This window comes from Anabrus simplex, chromosome 9 (genome assembly GCF_040414725.1).
Source record: "Anabrus simplex isolate iqAnaSimp1 chromosome 9, ASM4041472v1, whole genome shotgun sequence".
Lineage (NCBI taxonomy): Eukaryota > Metazoa > Arthropoda > Insecta > Orthoptera > Tettigoniidae > Anabrus > Anabrus simplex.
In genome coordinates, this window is record NC_090273.1 from 60693532 (window position 1) to 60711775 (window position 18244).

Genomic DNA, 18244 nt, shown 5'->3' on the forward strand with positions numbered 1-18244 from the left:
AGGTAATGGCCCCAGTCTAGAAAGCCAAGAATAACAGCCGAGAGGATTCGTCGTGGTGACCACACGACACCTCGTAATCTGCAGGCCTTCGGGCTGAGCAGCGGTCGCTTGGTAGGCCAAGGCCCTTCAAGGGCTGTAGTGCCATGGGGATTGTTTGTTGTAGTGTTAAGGGATCATCCATACAATACATTCGCTCGAACATGAGGGGGGGGGGTCTTACAAGAATGTGACAAAAGTGTATGAAATTTGGGGGGAGGGATGGTCTGTACAAAAAATATGTACGTTAGTCAGTTTTTTCGTTATTACTTGATTTGCAAAATCCATTTGAACTTTCTTTTTGGCACTTTCCATATACATTTTTATTCCAGCTAAACATAAACAAGACTGCCTTCTTTATCTTCTTTAGTTGTTCATGTTCTCTCTCTTGGAAAACATAAGTCTGTCAAATGCAAATTCTAATAGTAATAAATGTACATCCATTTTATTCTTCATAGTTTATCTTCAAAATTTCCTTCATTAGGAAATTCTTACCATTTTTCATTATACTGTACATAGTATATGTATGTATGTATGTATGTTGGGTATTCAGCCCGAAGGCTGGTTTGATCCTCCACAGTTCTGTCAACAGCTGTCATAAATAGCCTAGGTGTCACTGAAGAGGCATACTAGGGAAATGAGGAGTGAGGTAGATTTCCGTACATATAATACCTGTATAAAACTTCACTGTTACAGTTAACTTCACAACCTCATAGTCCAGTAAGAAGTTTTTCCGAATGCATATCCTAACCAGCATCAAGGTTATGTGCCTAGAATTCTCTCATTCGTTTTTGTTGATAAGTCCCTTTGAGCTTGCATCCGAGAGATAGTTGGTTCGAACCGCACTGTCGGCAGCTCTGAAGATGGTTTTCCGTCGTTCCCATTTTCACACCAGGCTACGGCCGCTTCCTTTCCCTTCCTAGGACTTCTCTACCCCATTATCGCCATAAGACCTATCTGTGTCGGTACGACGTAAAGCAAATTTAAAAAATATATATATATTTCTATGTTTTCCCAGACAAAGGGGATTCAATTTTATGGCATTTTTGCTAATGTATTTTATGGATGACCCCTAAATACATTATTATACAGTTTTCTATCAGTTTGTATTATTATTTTTATTTCAGATTCAAAACAGTCAATATCATTCATGCATTAAATTAAAAATATTATAGCTAACTTAAACAGTTTCTTCACAGTATTCAGTTTCAAACCATTATAAGTATTGGAAAAGGAAAAACAAGTGAGCCTGCCTGGTGGCTCTGTGATCATTTAAGGCTCTAAGTTATATGGTCTGACACCATCATTAGCCAGTTCAAGTCCCATTGCTCGAAAAGAAATTCACCATCAGAATGTTGGCCGGCAGGGTAGGATAGATGGTGGTATACAACTTCTAACCACTAGCATACCTGCTAGCCCTTCACATTTACAGTATCCGAAAACTTTCTGTTTTTTAATTCGTCTTCTGATTTTCCGATTTATTTTTACTTCTTCCTATTTTTGACCAATATAACCTCCAGTACGGTCAATACTCTTCCCCTAGGATAAATTATTGTGTGCTTGTGTAATTTATGCAAGCTCATTTTCAAGCGTATTTATTTGATGCTTTATTTTGCGAGTGTATCGTTCGTCACCTTCGTATATCGTGTTTACCGCTCACTACAGCATCCTGGCAATTCGGGACAGCAATCGTCCTACAAGCAAGAGAGACTAGCACACGCTAGAAAATCCGTTAATCGGGACAAAAGGATGAGTTCCTTATTGTGTGGTTCGCGTGCTGTTTACATCATTTCTGTGCATAGTTATGTTGGGGTTGTAGGCCACGTGCTTTTTCTTGTGGTTCTATGTTTTTCCCTCTGTCAAAGTCATATGTTAATAATGTATGAGACAAATTGATCCGTTTTGTATGTGGTAGTTTTGTGTATTTAAGTGCATTTGTGTTCAGTCTTAATTCATAATTTTAATGAGTTGAGTGTATTTCAGAGAGCTGTGTCGGTGACAGTTTCTGGTATTTATTTTCTCTTCACATTATGGCCACAAAACGTAACACACGCTATCTCAAAGTGTTCAGAGATATTTATAAAATTGAATTTCTGTTCATGTTACAGTCTAATAAAGGAAACAGTTATGCATTTTGTTCAGTGTTTGTTACATTTTCTTGTAACTATTTTTATGTTTTCTTAGTTTAAGATTTTAAATTGAATGGTCAATTCGCTTTGTAACTGTAGATATGGATGACTTTTATGTTGTCCTTTTTTCATCAAGACCATGGCGCAATGTACGCAATGGAATCCAAGAATTAAAAAATCTTCGTATTTTTTATTCCTAAAAGTTGGCAGGTATGAACTAGATTGTGTGCCAAAAGTCTGGGTTCAGTTCCAAAACTCTCCTCAGTATTCATATAGAGTTAGAGCATATGAAACTTTCGATGGTGATTCATCTGTCGAATGGAGACGTTAAGTCTTGAACATACCCTTTGGTGTTATTCGACAGAAGTAGACTATGTTCTGGCACCAGGTTCCACCCTCTCCCTTCCTACTATCATATATCACGTTATTAATTTCATCTCATTAAATCCTGTGGTGGGGGGACGTCAGGATGGGCATCTGGTCGTTAAAACTCACAGTGAAGATTCATCAAAGTTTATAATTTTTATGTTCCGTATTGATTACAATATAATTATGGTAGACAAATGAGGTAATCCACCTAATGAATACAATATAAATTAGTACAATTTATTTTAGTCATGGTACTAGTTTTGGCCTATTGATATTTGGCCATCATCAGCTATAAGATATTAAAAAACTTAAAAAACTAATTGGCCATACATATAACAAAAATAGATAGCATAATACTGTACTTGAAAATAGTTCTGATCTAATATTCAATATCCACTAAAATAAGTCACTGTCTTGAGGATGTAACACAACACTTGAAAATTCTTATGATCTGTTTGTATACTTCAAAAAATATAAATTACTTTCTTGAAGATCTATAAATAATTTGATATAGATGTTGATTCCCATAGGGAACCTGAAATATTTGTCCCGAATGAGTAAATTTATAATACCAGTATAGTTTGATGATGATGTTTGTTGTTTTAAGGGGCCTAACATCGAAGGTCATCGGCCCCATACCAATATAGTTGGTCCATTATAACCATTATGACCATTATAACAGACCAACTATATTATATGCATTACATATACATTATAACCGTTATGACCATTATAACAGACCAACTATATTGGTATTATAAATAATTTGTTGAACACTTTAAAATTAAAAGCAATTGGTGAAAAATTAAGATAGAATAGGTTGATTTTAAATTAAATCTTAGTTGATTATGTTATTAACCAAAAGGTAAATAGGAAATGGAAAATATCTATAGGAAAGCAGCACAATTTGTTCTGGGTGATTTCGAGCAAAAGAGTACTGTTACATAAATGTTTTTATGCTCGACGATGCCGAAATATAAATATTATATGTTAGAAAACTGAATCATAATGAGGCTCATTATAGTTCAAGTTTCATTATGATACAAGTTCTCCACCAATCAGAGTTCAGATTTTCATTATGATACAGGTTCTCCTCCAGAGTTCAGATTTTCATTATGATACAAATGTTTGACCAATTAGGTAAGGATAGCATCGCACCTGCGCTCAACGCACTAGCTTCGCACTTGTTTCCAAAATCAAACATGTCAGACACATATATTATCATCAATGCACCTTCTACTTCCAATATTCCACAACCACACGGCACATTCCCGCAAATTCACTTCACCACCTTTGCAATAAACAATTTGTATTTGAAATAAAGCTAGGTTATGATAACCTTCTATCAAAGCTTTGAAAACATATGACATTGTCAAGGTCTCTGATCCACTCATGGAAAATCAATAACCCAGCGCGTGCACTCTGCGCTTTGTTCAGTGAACTGAACTGTAAAACGACATATCGACAGATTTATGAATATTTAAAAAATAGAGTTATAACTATCGTCGAGCATAAACAGTCGTATGCAACTCGCCTATAATGGTAATTAAGACACTCGTATGGAAATTATAAAACGAGTGAAGCGTGTCTTAATTATTGCCATTATAGGCTTGTTGCATAATGTACTATTTTTTGACCAATGAAAAACGAATTATAATCATTATAAAATATCAAAACCATATTAAGAACAGTGCTGATGATAGTACTCGACTAACAGCCTTAGTACCAGAACCAGTCAGCTTTCCCTATGTTGATTTCAACAGTGTCGGGTTGAGTGTCTCAGACGGTTGAGGCACTGGCCTTCTTGCCCCAACTTGGCAGTTTCGATCCTAGTTCAGTCCACTGGTATTTGAAGGTGCTCAAATACGTCAGCCTCGTGTTGGTATATTTACTGGCATGTAAAAGAACTCCTGCGAGACTAAATTCTGGCACCGGTGTGTCTCCAAAAACTGAGAAAGTAGTTAGTGGGACGTAAAACCAATAACATTATTATGATTTCAACAGTGCTCCATTTTAACTTGTTTTTAATTTATTTTGACGACACACTCATGTGGACTTATGTTGTAAATAGTTTTTAACACTGGACTTTAGAGTCCGAAAACCGATTGTGTAATAATATAGTGTGCTGATACAACTGTTGGAATAATAATAACTACAGAAGTGTTGCGAAGTTTGGGCTGGGAAGACTTGGAAGTAAGGAGATGAGCTGCTCAACTAAGTGGTATGTTACAAGTTTTAAATCTCATCATTAGGTCCATATTGAACTACATATACCTTTCTGAAAGAATGTTTCTTGAGGCTCCCCCTTTACAATGCATTATGTGGGTGCTTTTTATTTTTTGTTATTCATTTACATAATGTTACATCATTACTATGTCTTAGGCGGGACATGTTTCACCTATATTTTAGGCATCTTCACCCACTGTTCATAATATCTAAGATCGAAATTGCTAGGATCCTAGGCTTGTTTACAATAAAATGCTTAAAATATTTAGACTAACATGAATTGCTCTGTCTAAAAGGTTATGCTTACAAAGACTATACATCTTATAAAAACATCCTTGACATGATTGTTATGCTTTAAAAATTTGATTATTTACTAGTTCAAACCCAATGTTACTTATAATGGAATATTTTGAGCTGTCATTGGAGAAATGGCATAGCATGACATTAGTAGACAAATAAACTTCATTGAAGCTTTTAAAGGTAGGAAAGATCATAATGGGACCAATTCAATTGAAAGGCAATCTTAGAACTGCCAAGTAAACCAGTAAGGGATGTGATGAAAAGGTTTCTTCTCTCACTTCCTTGTCCATGATTTCTACGTTGGTATGTTTCCAGGAAATCCTAAATAGGCCTTTCCTTGCTTCTACAGTATTAGTCCATCTGTGTGCTCTGCACATACTGTAGACTCCCCATGGCAAGATTAAGATAAGCTGATTATGAGGCCTGAACGTCAGTATACTCTACCTAGACTTTAGCTCCAGGCCAAGTTTACAGTTTTCTTCAGGTTTGTAGGAACTCTTACAACGAAGGAGTAAAATTTTAAATTTCTTTTGAACTTCAATAAAAAATTTACTGAAGAATATTCCCCTGAAAGAGAGCATCTTAAATGGAAGTGAAGTGTAATATAATGGGGTATTTTATAATGGCATCCTATAGGAAATATTGTAACGTGTTGGCGGGGTAACTAAGTAAATAAATGCGTACAACACCTGGTAGCAACCTATTTCTAAGATTTATTAACTAAGCACTACAATTACAGATTTACACACACACACACACACACACAGACGATAGCCGAGCTTACAAGTTACACAAGTACACTTACACACTTATGGTTCGCGCGCTCTCTCTCTTAGTTTCTCTTAGGTTCCATCTACAATGACACACACACACATACACAGAGTCATCGATTATTTACAGTACATTCTCTCAGCCACTCAGTCACACTCGTTATCGCTGTCACGGTCCACAGCCTACATGTCAGCCTCGCAGTTCGGGATAGTATCCGCTGTTCACTCAACCCGTTGAACTCCGCAGTCTTCACACGTCATCTCCTAGTGTTCCCTTCCTCGCCGCTCCAGAACACTCCAGGTTCTCCTCCAGCAGCTAGCCTCAAGGGACACACACACACAAGACATCAGGAAGACAGGAACGAGTCCTCGGCTCCGACAGACAGATAGTTGATCAGGCTGCACTCTCCCAGGCTATCACTGACTGCGCTCCAGCGAACTCAATCTCGCTCCCACTCACTCACTAACACTCTCACTCTCCAATTCTCACTGACTCACTGCAGGCAGGTCGTTCCTCTCTTATATATCTGCGCTGGCTTTTCTAGAATCGTCCAGATGCTGGACAGATCCAGGAACATCGCGAGATGGAAGACTCCAGATTGATAGTCGAGTAATTTCTGTCGTCCTCTGCGGCGCGACCACGGATAGAAGTGAGAAGGGCTGGCCCAGCGCTTGAGTGTTGCTCACGATTGGCACGGTCGAGCGTGAGGGAGTGTGGGGCGATGGGTGACGCTCCCGGCGCGTAGCGAGTTGGCTTGGCGGACACTACAACCATTGCAATATCTAGGGACTGGGCAAAGAGCCCATATTACAAGGGCAGATCAAATATAAAGGGGAATTATTATTTTAAATTTATTGCATCAACCAAAAAAATACACATATAGAGATCACTTTTCCTGCCTTCAATGCACATTTTCTCCATTGGGTTGGTAAGTTTTTGATGCCATCCTGATAGAAAGAAGAGGGACGTGTGCAGAGCCAGTTGTGCATTTGCATCATCATCAAACCGCTGTCCTCCTAGGTCTTGTTTGAGTGGTCTAAACAAATGGTAGTTGCAGGACGATAAATCTGGACTGTATGGAGGGTGTTCCAGAGGTGTCCAGTGAATTTCCTCCAGTTTTTCCCACGTTAAATCAGCAGTATGCGGCCTTGCATTGTCATGGAGAAAAATGAAGTTTTAGATCGGTTGCCAGCGTCGCTTGTTGCGATACGCAGCTTTTGCTTCATCCAAAAGGTGACAGTAATAGGCTGCATTAATTGTCCTTTGTTCGTGAAGAAAATCCACCAGCAAAACGCCTGCGGAGTCCCAGAAAATTTTTGCAAGCACCATTCCAGCAGATGGGCGTGTTTTGGCCTTGTTTTGACTTCGGGGTATACGAGTAATTATGCACCCAAGTTACATCACAAGTCAGATGCAAGAAATCCTCTCTTTCCTTCTCGTAGCGACGCAGGAGTTTCTGACAAACTTCCTGGTGTGAAGTTTTTTGTTCCTGGATGAGGAGACAAAGAATCCACCTGGCAGACATTTTTCTGAAATAGTGTTCGTCTCAGATGATGGTTTGAACACTTCTGTAACTTATTCCTACGGCTAAAACAATTTGCAAAAATTTTTATTCACCGATCTTCACCAGTAATGTCACGAAAGTGGGAGGACAACCAGTGCTAAATGAGGAAGAAGGAAATGCTTAAGGAAGCTTGTTACCCTCCAACACAACCCGCTACTTCCTGCCATTGCAAATGAAATGTTCCCCCTGGGAAGTAAATTTTTGGCTGTGACTTCTGCCGAGATGAAAGCTGTGCAGAAACAAGTGAAACAGCAGTGAAAATGAATGCAATGAAACACACAATGGAGGTAATGTCCAAAGTAATGACGTTCTTGTGTTGCAAGTAGAGGCTTTCCTTATTACAGATCATAAATACAAGTTGGGGAACAAAGAGCATACGAGGCAGTATTTTGGCGTGGTCTCAAATATTCATTCAAGGGATGTGGATGTCAAATACTTGCGCCCACATGAAAACATCACAAAAGCGTTTGTGTTCCCTAACATCCCTATAAAATAATAATCGTATGACCTCAGCTACCGTGTGCAGACATTTCAAGCTGACGCCATCTGGCTGTCTGCTCGCTCGTCAATTTGGACGTTCCGTTTTACTCTAGGCTCACTAGATGGCAGACCGAGTAAACCGAAACTCTCTTGGGCGTCTATGGCTGAGATTTAGTTAATTTTGTCAGGTAAACACCAAATGTGTCACCAGAGATCTTTTACATGCCGACATCGTACGACATGGAGTGTCGTATGGACTTTTTTCCACCCTTCGAAAATCCGACTACCTCTGCCAGGTTTGAACCCGCTATCTTGGGATCCGGAGGTCGACACTCTACCACTGATCCACAGAGGATATAATAGCTAAAGAACAAATTTCGAAATTACTTCCAGTCCAAGTTTGTATCATTTGTAAGAAAAATTATTACGATCTTTCAGTAGGATTTCTGTGCAGCTTATCTTCTTCTTCTTCTTCTTTTCTAGCCTATTTCAATCCACTGCTGGATATAGGTCTCTTCCATATGCTTCCATCGTCTTTGGTCTTGAACCACTTGGAACAAGCGTGTTCCAGCCAACAGCTTTATGTCATCGAGCCATCTCTTCTGGGGTGAGGGTGACCTTCGGTACGGCGGAGATGTTGGAAGAGGCAGCCCTGTACTTGGGGATTAATACGAGTACAACACACAAAGGGCATGACGGTTCCACATGTTAGTGGCGGTACCCCGACAGTGTCTGTTCCCCATGTTAGGGGCGGCTGAATCACAACTCACCAACATGTCTGGCAAGCGTGGTGTTTTATTGCCGAACATCTTCCACAAACTCCTATGACTTCGAATTTTCAAACGAAACTAACCCAGGTGAGTAGAGTGAAAGACTCAGAATCTCACACTGACAATATGTCAGTCTGCCTCAAGAATTCTGGAAGAAGCAAAAATTCGAAAAGAACGGCTAAAAAAGTAAGAATAGCCACATACAACATAAGAACTACGAGACTAGCTGAAGACCTGCAGTTTATAGCTATTAATATTTCAATTTAGACCAGAAAATTTTACATTTACCTTTCCTCAAAATAAAGATTGATCAGTAACACATAAAATTTATCATTGCAATGATTTTAACCAGCTAGTCATATTTTGGACACCCTCAGAACACTTTCAATATCACAGCACTAAAGCAGAAAGAACGTAGAATTAAAATAAAGGACTATTTGTGTCCGAAATCACCTAATACACTTTGAAACTTCAGACAGCGGTTTAAAAAGCATGTGCGTCTGAAATCACCCCGATGAACGGGGTGAATTCAGACACTCCTTTTTGTTTTCTCAGAAACATATATGTTCGCGTATATTTTTCATTTGTAGGGTATTGTATTAATTGGATATATTCCTCATTATCAGGATGATAAACAATACAATTTAAGATTCCCTTTATGAGTTAAGATGGAAAAAGCCTGAAAACCGTCGAAAATCATCCTGTTTGATGGTACATGTGAATTATTAAGATACATACGTATACTGTATAGTATAAGACACAGTAAAACCTTGATAAGATGCTCCTGTTATGATGCTATCCCAGGTACGAAGGCGGATCAAATTTAAACGGGAATTTGAATGTACTGCTGCTGTTTGTAATAATTCTGAGGCGGAGCTTTGCCAGCATGTTGGTGGGGGTGCTGGCGAAGGGGTTTGTGCGCATGAATGATGGTGGAGAGCTGAGCTGCTTCAGTACGCCACGAGTGAGCAAGAGCTGCACATGTCTGTTGCGCAATACATCATTATCCAATTTCTCACAAAAGATGGGCACCAAACCTTTCAACATTTTGAGATGGCTCCGCGCACAGATTGGGAAAGAAACACTTTCACAGACTTTCTGCACTTTATTTTGTAGGGTGGACCAAGGTATACCATACAAATCAAATGCTTTCCTATAAGACAACTTGCCACTTTTAATATCATGTATGGCTTTTCCTAATAGTTTTGGTTCAGAATTACACCTTGAAGTAGCTCCTTTCTGACTGATAATTTCTAGGCATTGTCCAAAAACACCCAGACTGCTTTCAGTTTTCAATAAAATGTGCGTAAAACACTGCTTTTCATTAAATCACACCAATCGTTCATAAATACTTCAGTGAGTTGATCTCACTAAGAACCATAGTTATAATGCATTCTTTCCGGTCACGACAATCAAAAGTATCCAATTAATGATAATGCCTGAACTTTCAAAAATGCCAGTGCGCATTGGAAATTTTCAAAATTATGAAGCTGACTCATAATAAAAAAATGTGGAACGCAGGAAACATAACCTCAAGGTCACACTAAAACGCATGCGAAAGTGCAAAGCAGCGCGACTCGTTGCTATGCAACCAAAAATGGCAAATCTATCATACTGTCCGAAACCACCTCTGTATCCAAAATCACTCCATTTGACGGTAATAGAGTTATTAGTTTTTATACTTACTACATGTTAAAACAGACTGAGTCTGATATGTGTTAGTTTATATATTTCATCCTATGTATAAGTTACTGATATGCTGTAAATTATGCACATCTCAGTTATATACTTTATTAGGAATGTTTCTGTTTAAGAATTTGCATATATAAAATTATAATAATCTAGTTTGATGTAAGAGAAAGCCATGGGGCCTTAATGTTACCAGAACAAATAAAGCATTCAATCAATCAATCAATCAATCAATCAATCAATCAATCAATCAATCAATCAATCAATCAATCAGTCAGTCAGTCACACACAGTACAAGCTTAGGTGGTGTGATTGCTAAGACCATTGCAGCTGAAGTTCAAATCTTGATGAATTCAGATAAGATTTTCTAATGGAAGGATTTGCTTATGACCACAAGATTTAGACGTATAAAACTCCAAGTTTGTACCATGAAATAAGCAATTGCTTTGAAGGGAAATGTATTGAAGGTCTTGAAATGCTTTTGTTTTTGTCTAGTTTTTTCCAAATGTTTTGTTACAGTTTGTTTGCTGTGGAAGGAGGTGCAAAGTATGTGTATGCCTGTGACAATTCACCAACAATGATAAATATTGCAAATGAAGTCATGGAGGCTAATGATGCCAGCATGAGGGTCAGACTTTTGAACAAGCTGTCAAATGATCTGATTATTCCACTTGATATACCACATAGGTAAGTTTATTCTCTCGTTTAAGTGAAACTTATTTTCATGTATACTCTTGATAATAAAATTTGTGCACTTAGGAGGAACTATTGGACACTAATGAGATTTCATTAGTGTGATGGTAAAGATGAAAGAAGCAATTACAGTATAATTGCATCAGAGTAATGTTCCTTCTTCTGTGGGTGGAGTTGTAGAATACATCCCTGGTATCTCCTACTTGTATAAGAGGCAGGTCAAAGGGGAACCTCCTTATTTTCATCCTTACTATCTGACTTACCTTGGTCAACTCTTGTTCTTTTTTTGGCCGCAACAGTATTAGGTTTGCAAGGCCCAAGGAGTCTTTCATTTTTATGCCCTTCTTGGCCTTTCTCTTTCTTTTGTGTATACCCTCATTTTTCAAAAGGTCTTAACTCTTCCATTGTCTTCTCTGAAAAGTTTTAAGACAGGATTGTTACTAGTTATTCTTCCTCTCAAAACAATCCACCACCGCCGTCGCCACCACCACCGCCGCCTCTGCCGCCATCACTTCCCTTGGAGAATAATGTGGCCTTTAGGACCTGATCAGTGGAGGCATCTATTGGTGTTGTAAATGTGTGGCCAATTTTGTCATTTAAAAAATTTATTTTGGTATATTTTTCACTATTTTTATTTTGTAAATAATTTTGCAAAATTGTATTTCCATGTTTTTAGCAATAAAAGCTAAACCGAAAGATTGTTGATAGCATTTTGGCAATACAATATCATATTTTATTTTTACATATTACAAGAAACATGAACATTATACTTCTGTTCAAAACTCATATTACATAACTTATATGCCCGGCTCCATGGCTAAATGGTTGGCGTGCTGGCCTTTGGTCACAGGGGTCCCAGGTTCGATTTCTGGCAGGGTTGGGAATTTTAATCATCATTGTTTCATTCTGCTGGCACGGAGGCTGGGTGTATTTGTCGTCTTTATCATTATTTCATCCTCATAACGACGCGTAGGTCGCCTACAGACGTCAAATCAAAAGACCTACACGTGGCGAGCCGAACATGTCCTCAGACACTCTCGGCAATAAAAGCCTATGCCATTTAATTTAATTTATTAGATATATCAAAACATGGATGTTTGGAAAAAAAATTAACCTGCCACTTCATCAAGTAGGACCTAGCCTATGCACATAATTTACACATCAGTCTCAAAAAGATGGCCATATCATGAGTTCCATATTACTGGGAATCAGAGCCATTCTCTTGTCAGACATTATATTAAAATATGTTAAAAATGACCTCTTGCTGTCAATATTACTGACTTCACAAAATGCCCAAATTCTGATTTCAGAAAAATGAAGAATGGGAATCACACCAATATCTTTAACTGCTCTACATGAACTACCAACTAGATCCCTAAACACTGTGTATGGTTCAAGATATTCTTATGTTCAAAGTTCTTGTAAGATGGAATTTGCTTTATTAGATGAAGGACTTTGTAATTTTTCTAAATCACCTTTCATTATGCTTGTAGAATCAGCGAGTGATTCCACATAATTTCATCAATTATTTTGTGATTTTCCTTGAATATAAATAATACCAATATGAATGGTCCGTTATTGGACATTATAAACCCTCCATCCAACTCACTCCTGGTTGCCAGCGCTTCTCCCCAGTGTGCCAAGCTGGGCACATCATTTGGTAAATAGCACACCCACCGAGACGCATGGCTAGTGCATACCAAGGAGACCACTGCGTAGGCTACTTGGAGCCACCGGCAGTGCCAATGCATTATGAGAGACTTTGTCTCATTACCAAAAATTGATATCTGCCTGGCCATCAGATGATACAGATGTTGATTCCCGTAGGGAACCTGAAATATTTGTCCTGAATGAGTAAATTTATAATACCAATATAAATGGTCCGTTATTGGACATTATAAACCCTCCAGCCAACTCACTCCTGGTTGCCAGCTCTTCGCCCCAGTGTGCCAAGCTGGGCTCATCACTTGGTAAATAGCACACCCACGAAGACGCATGGCTAGTGCATACCGTGGATGCCACTGCATAGGGGTTTATAATGTCCAATAACGGACCATTTATACTGTATTGGTATTATAACTTTACTCATTCGGGACAAATATTTCAGGTCCTTATGGGAATCAACATCTATATCAACATAAATATAAATAATTTTGAGCAAAATCAGTAAAATTTCAAAAATATTTTGCAATTTCATTCATGCTTTGCTAAAAAATAAACCAGGTGCTTCTACTCATCAGACCACCTTAACACCTGGGTACATGTGTCCATATTGATCAAACGAATGCCATATATTATCATCTGGTAAATTTGCCCACAATATTGTTACAAATCATGTTCCAAATTACAAATACTGTTCTTCACTTTGGTGAAAGCTGGCATCCCATATGTTCCTACAAATGCTCCTTGGATAACAAATCAGATGATCAGACAGGCTAAGGGCCAAATCCCCCAGTGGATGGGGGGCAGTAGAATACAGCATAGTAACTAGCCCCCGACTGTCATAAGAGGCGACTAAAAGGTGACCCCAGGGGCTCTCAACTTGGGACCGTGGACTTGCGACCCGCAGGGCCCCTAGCTGTGTCTGGCATTGCTCCCACTTATTTGTGCCAGGATCCTCATTTTCATATTTCCTATCTGACCTCCTGATGGTATTAGATTTGTGAGGCCTAGGGAGTCTTTCATTTTAATGTCCTTCCCTTTCTTATACCGATACTTTAATTCTTACCTATTCCATTTTCCCTGTGATTAGTGTTAAGAAAGGGTGATTGCCTAGTTGCATTTCATCAGTTGCTCACTGGTGATACCACCACAAATAAATGCAAAAATGTTGAGGTGCAGAAAATGTAAAGGTCATCAAGATCACAAGATCACGGATATTGAAATGCTTCTGGTAGAGTAAGGTATCCTAGTGCAGCTCGATGATAGACAAGATAGTCATGTCAGGAAAATTTAATATACCAGTATGATACACACCAATAACATTCTTAACAGTCACATACCAAATGGGGTAGTCGGTCATGACAGTTTGAAGTTGAGCCTTTTTTTCTTAATTTCAACAAAGTTGGCAGCCTTGTGGGCATACATGATGTGAGCTCTATCAAAAGCAATAGAAAACTAGTCTTCATAACAGTTGACCCAAGCTGGCCAGTAGCAACACAGAAAATGGTCGCAAATCTGACATTTAAATTTTTCTATATCAGTAAGAATACTTCTAGGGGAGGGCTGGTGGGTCACTGGTAAGTATAAAGGAAGGATCTCTACACTACCTCAGGTATTGTGTCAAGTCATTTTTATGTGCTTTCTCACTCACTTCACCTGCGAAGGCTCAATGAAAGTACCATCAAAAAATGCTTTATTCACATTGCATTTTATGAAAACAAAGTCCATTAACCGAAAAAGTAATATGGTGATTTCCTAGATTGTGAATATTAAAAATAAATTTATGGTAAAGCTTCCATACCCGGTGCATAGGTTACAGATCGAACATTGCATGGCTTGGACGACATCACCAAGACACTCAGCATGCTCGCCAACATCGGCGCACAAGCAAAGGGAGACTGGAGGCATAAGCCCCAAAGTTAGGTCGCAAAGTCGCATACAGGCCTCTAGTATCCCTGATCTGGACAAAACCATTGGTCTATATTGTTTAGACCATTGGTGTGGACAAAACCATTCAAGTGGATTGCATAGACTATTGGTTTGGACATATTTACAGTATGTGGTAGCCCTGTGCCTGGACATGATGTGATCTCTATCAGAGATTTCAGGAAATGTGACCAGTCAATAACAACACAGAAAATTGTCATAATTTGCTGATTTACACAGTCTCAGTTTTAATTCTTTTTTTTTATAAATAAAAATACTTCTTGGGCAAGATGATGGATCCCAAGCAAGAATAAAGTGTTCCCTTTTTGCTGCTTAAGATATTGCTTCACATCATTTTTCTACATTTTTTCTCTTTCCTTATTGTGCACACCTGATAGGGAACCACAACCTAATTTATCAATCACAAGTTATGAGTTTCATTATGGTCCATATTGACAACTGATCAATGATCACCATAAATATGGTATTGAATAGGTGGACCCTTCTCTACCCTTTGATAGTAATTTATCAATCAGTCGCTGCTGATCTGCATTTAGGGAATGAAAACCTTCTAGAAGACCTGGCCAACTTCTTCTGTAGTTGCATGAAAATCCTTTGCTCTAGTGTAAACCTAATTTTTACTATATTAAAAATACTTGCAGTTCATTTTCATTAAATGGGAAGGAAGCATAGGCATCTTGCTGTGTGATTTTTGCCAGGGAGAAAAAACAGATCGCCCATTTTACATTTCTTTTTCAGGCAGAGTTGTATTGAAGTGTTGTTGAAATTGTTTTTAATGTATACATACATGTAAACGTGTATTTCAATTATTTATGAGGCTAGAATCAGAGCATTGTGTTATTGCAGGGTGTCTCTGGTTGTCACTGAAACATTGGATGCAGGGCTCCTTGGTGAAAACATCTTGCAGACACTGGTTCATGCTTGGAGTTCACTCCTACTTCCTCCACATATGTCTGCAGATACAGACTTCAGTCAAAATAAACAGAAGGGTATAGTTATACCTTTTGGAGCAACCATCTGGGTTGCTCCAATTCAGTGCTATGACATAGCCAGAAAATGTACGCTGGTCCGCGAGAATCAACAAGTTTGCCATCCTAATGGAAGTAGCAGAATGACTTCTGAAATAAGACCAGAAGGGAATAATGAAAATGAAGAAAATTTGGAGTTTTACAAAGTTAACTTAGTTGCTCTTGAAGATGAACCTTACGATACACAGGACCTTAATAAGGTGCGAGGTGGCTTCAGGTAAGAACATTTTACTCATTTTTAGTTTACTGTGTGGTCAGAATGAATTAAACAAAAGTGGTTAGAATTTCAAAGGGTCATGGATTGTGTTTACTGCTAAAGCAGGGACAATGTAGTTGTGGATTTTATGATAAAGTAAGCTGGCCAAATAGGGCTAATTTTGGAAGTCAATTAGTTCAAAGTCTGACATTGCCATTATAACAGTGGTATGAAAATCATGTCTTATAAGACCCTGGGAAAGCCCTTTCCTATCCCATCATCATCGTAAGACCTATCTATGTTGGTGTGATGTAAAGCAATTGTTTAAAAAAAAAAAAAAAAAAAAAAATGGGAATGGCAGTCTCCTATTTCAGTTAGCAAGGATGAGAAAAAGAGAAGTAATGAACATTCATTCTCACATTAACATCAGCTCAAACCTTGTCCTCTTGAACACTTACAAGTCAACCTCAGTGTTAATATTACCAAGATATTCCACTGCACAGGGAATAAAAGCACCAAGAAAAGTAATGAAAGCAACACAAATACACACTGGTGTGTGTTTGGTCATTTTTGTTCTGTACTTAACATCTCATCGATATGAATCGAACACAACCTAATACAGTGAAAGATTATTTTGAGGAAAAACAATGTTATACATAGTAAGGACAATGATCAGAGAAAACTCATGTGCTAAAGGGGATATTCTAGGATTCAAACGAAAATTAACATAAAACATGATCCAAAGAAGTTCTGTTGCTATATTCTACCTGTTACCCATACTATGAAAAACATAAAATTAAGCAATTTCCCGAATTGTGTCAAAAGTTGAAGAGCCAAAGGGCCCAGAAGATTTCAAATTGTGAGTCTTGGATAACTCTATCAAACTTAAAAAAAATTTTTTTTTTGAAAATCACTTCTGGCCTAAATGCAGTTTCAAAAAAACAGCCTAAAATTGCTTGTTTCTTTAGTTGTTTTCTTTTTTATTCAAATCCTAGCAGATTCAACTTGTTTACATAATTCTTTCTGTAATGTGTTCCTTGGTTCAATACCTTCAGGCATTTTTTGATTTTTTGAAAAATGTCCATACCGAACGTAGCTATAAGGGCTTAAGTGAAACTCTGCATTGACTCACATTAGTGCTCGTAGAGATGCTTAAGTGAAACAATGCATTGACTCACATTAGTGCTTGTAGTGGTAGAAAGGCAAACTGCTAATCTAATCGACTGGATAACGATAATTAAGAAAAGGATTGTAATTTTTAGAAATAAATAAAGAATATATTCTCATACTTTATTATATTTTATTTAACTATATTTCATAGCTCTTATACCTAGGATATTTTCAACATTTAATTGCTTGTCTGAAGTGTGGATTTCTTGTGTCCTACAGCAACCTGTGTTCATGAACATCTTCAACAATCTACAGGACCATTATGAACAATACTGTGTTTTGCCGCATACTGTACCTATCGTCGGTACATATTCTGAATCAAAACTTGCGATCATGACCCAGACACAGTCCCATTCAAATTACCTGTGTGTGTGGTTTTCCTGTATACTGCATGACTCAGAGTCCCATTGGTGTTTCTGTTATGTTTTACTAGGACATCCAGGAACGGTAGTTTTCCATCTACCTCAGTTTCCATAGTGAACTGAATATTCACATGAATTGATTTGAGATGGTTGAGAAATAACTGCAGGTTACTGCTCCCATGAGGCCAGAAGATGAAAGTGTCGTCTACGTAGTGGAGAAAGCATTTTGGTTTCAGGGTTGATGTGGTTAAGACTTTCTGTTCAAAGTGTTTAAATATATGTTTGTAATTATTGGAAAACGGTGATCCCATCGTGGCCCCTCCTGTCTGTTCGTAGAACTCCCCTTTGAAATAGAAATATGTGGTGGTCTGGCACTCTTTGGCTAGTGTTGACAGGTCTTCTGGGAGTTTCTGGTCTAGTAGCAAAAATACTTCATGTGAATATTCAGTTCATTATGGAAATCGAGGTAGATGGAAAACTACCATTCCTGGATGTCCTAGTAAAACATAACATGAATGGGACTCTGAGCCATGCAGTATACAGGAACACTCCCCCCCAACACACATACATCTGTATGCCTTTGCTCAACCATCACCCATCACAAAAGCAGACTGTTCTAAAATTACTGATTAACAGGGCCATAACGATATCAGATGCAGAACTCCTCGAAGAAGAGAAATAACACCTCACAGGAACTCTTAGGAGAAACAGCTCCTCGCTTAACAACGTCCAACAAGTTTTTAGAAAAGTGAGAAGGAAACAAAGAAAAGGCTGCCGTAGAAGGAAACAAAGGGGAGGAAGAAATGACTTGTCCGAAAACAGCAACACTTCCTTACATCAGAAACACTACAG

At 38.2% G+C, this 18244-nt stretch overlaps 1 protein-coding gene across 4 annotated transcripts in view; it reads left to right on the forward strand.

The window, feature by feature from the left end:
- The window catches only part of LOC136881171 (protein arginine N-methyltransferase 9), an 85212-nt gene that overhangs the window by 45539 nt on the left and 21429 nt on the right, over positions 1 to 18244 (forward strand). For all 4 annotated transcript variants that reach the window (XM_068229249.1, XM_067153833.2, XM_067153834.2 and 1 more), the window contains 2 exons: positions 10854 to 11021; positions 15483 to 15881. In XM_068229249.1, the coding sequence (XP_068085350.1) occupies positions 10854 to 11021; positions 15483 to 15881 (567 nt within the window). The remainder of the gene's footprint in view (positions 1 to 10853; positions 11022 to 15482; positions 15882 to 18244) is intronic.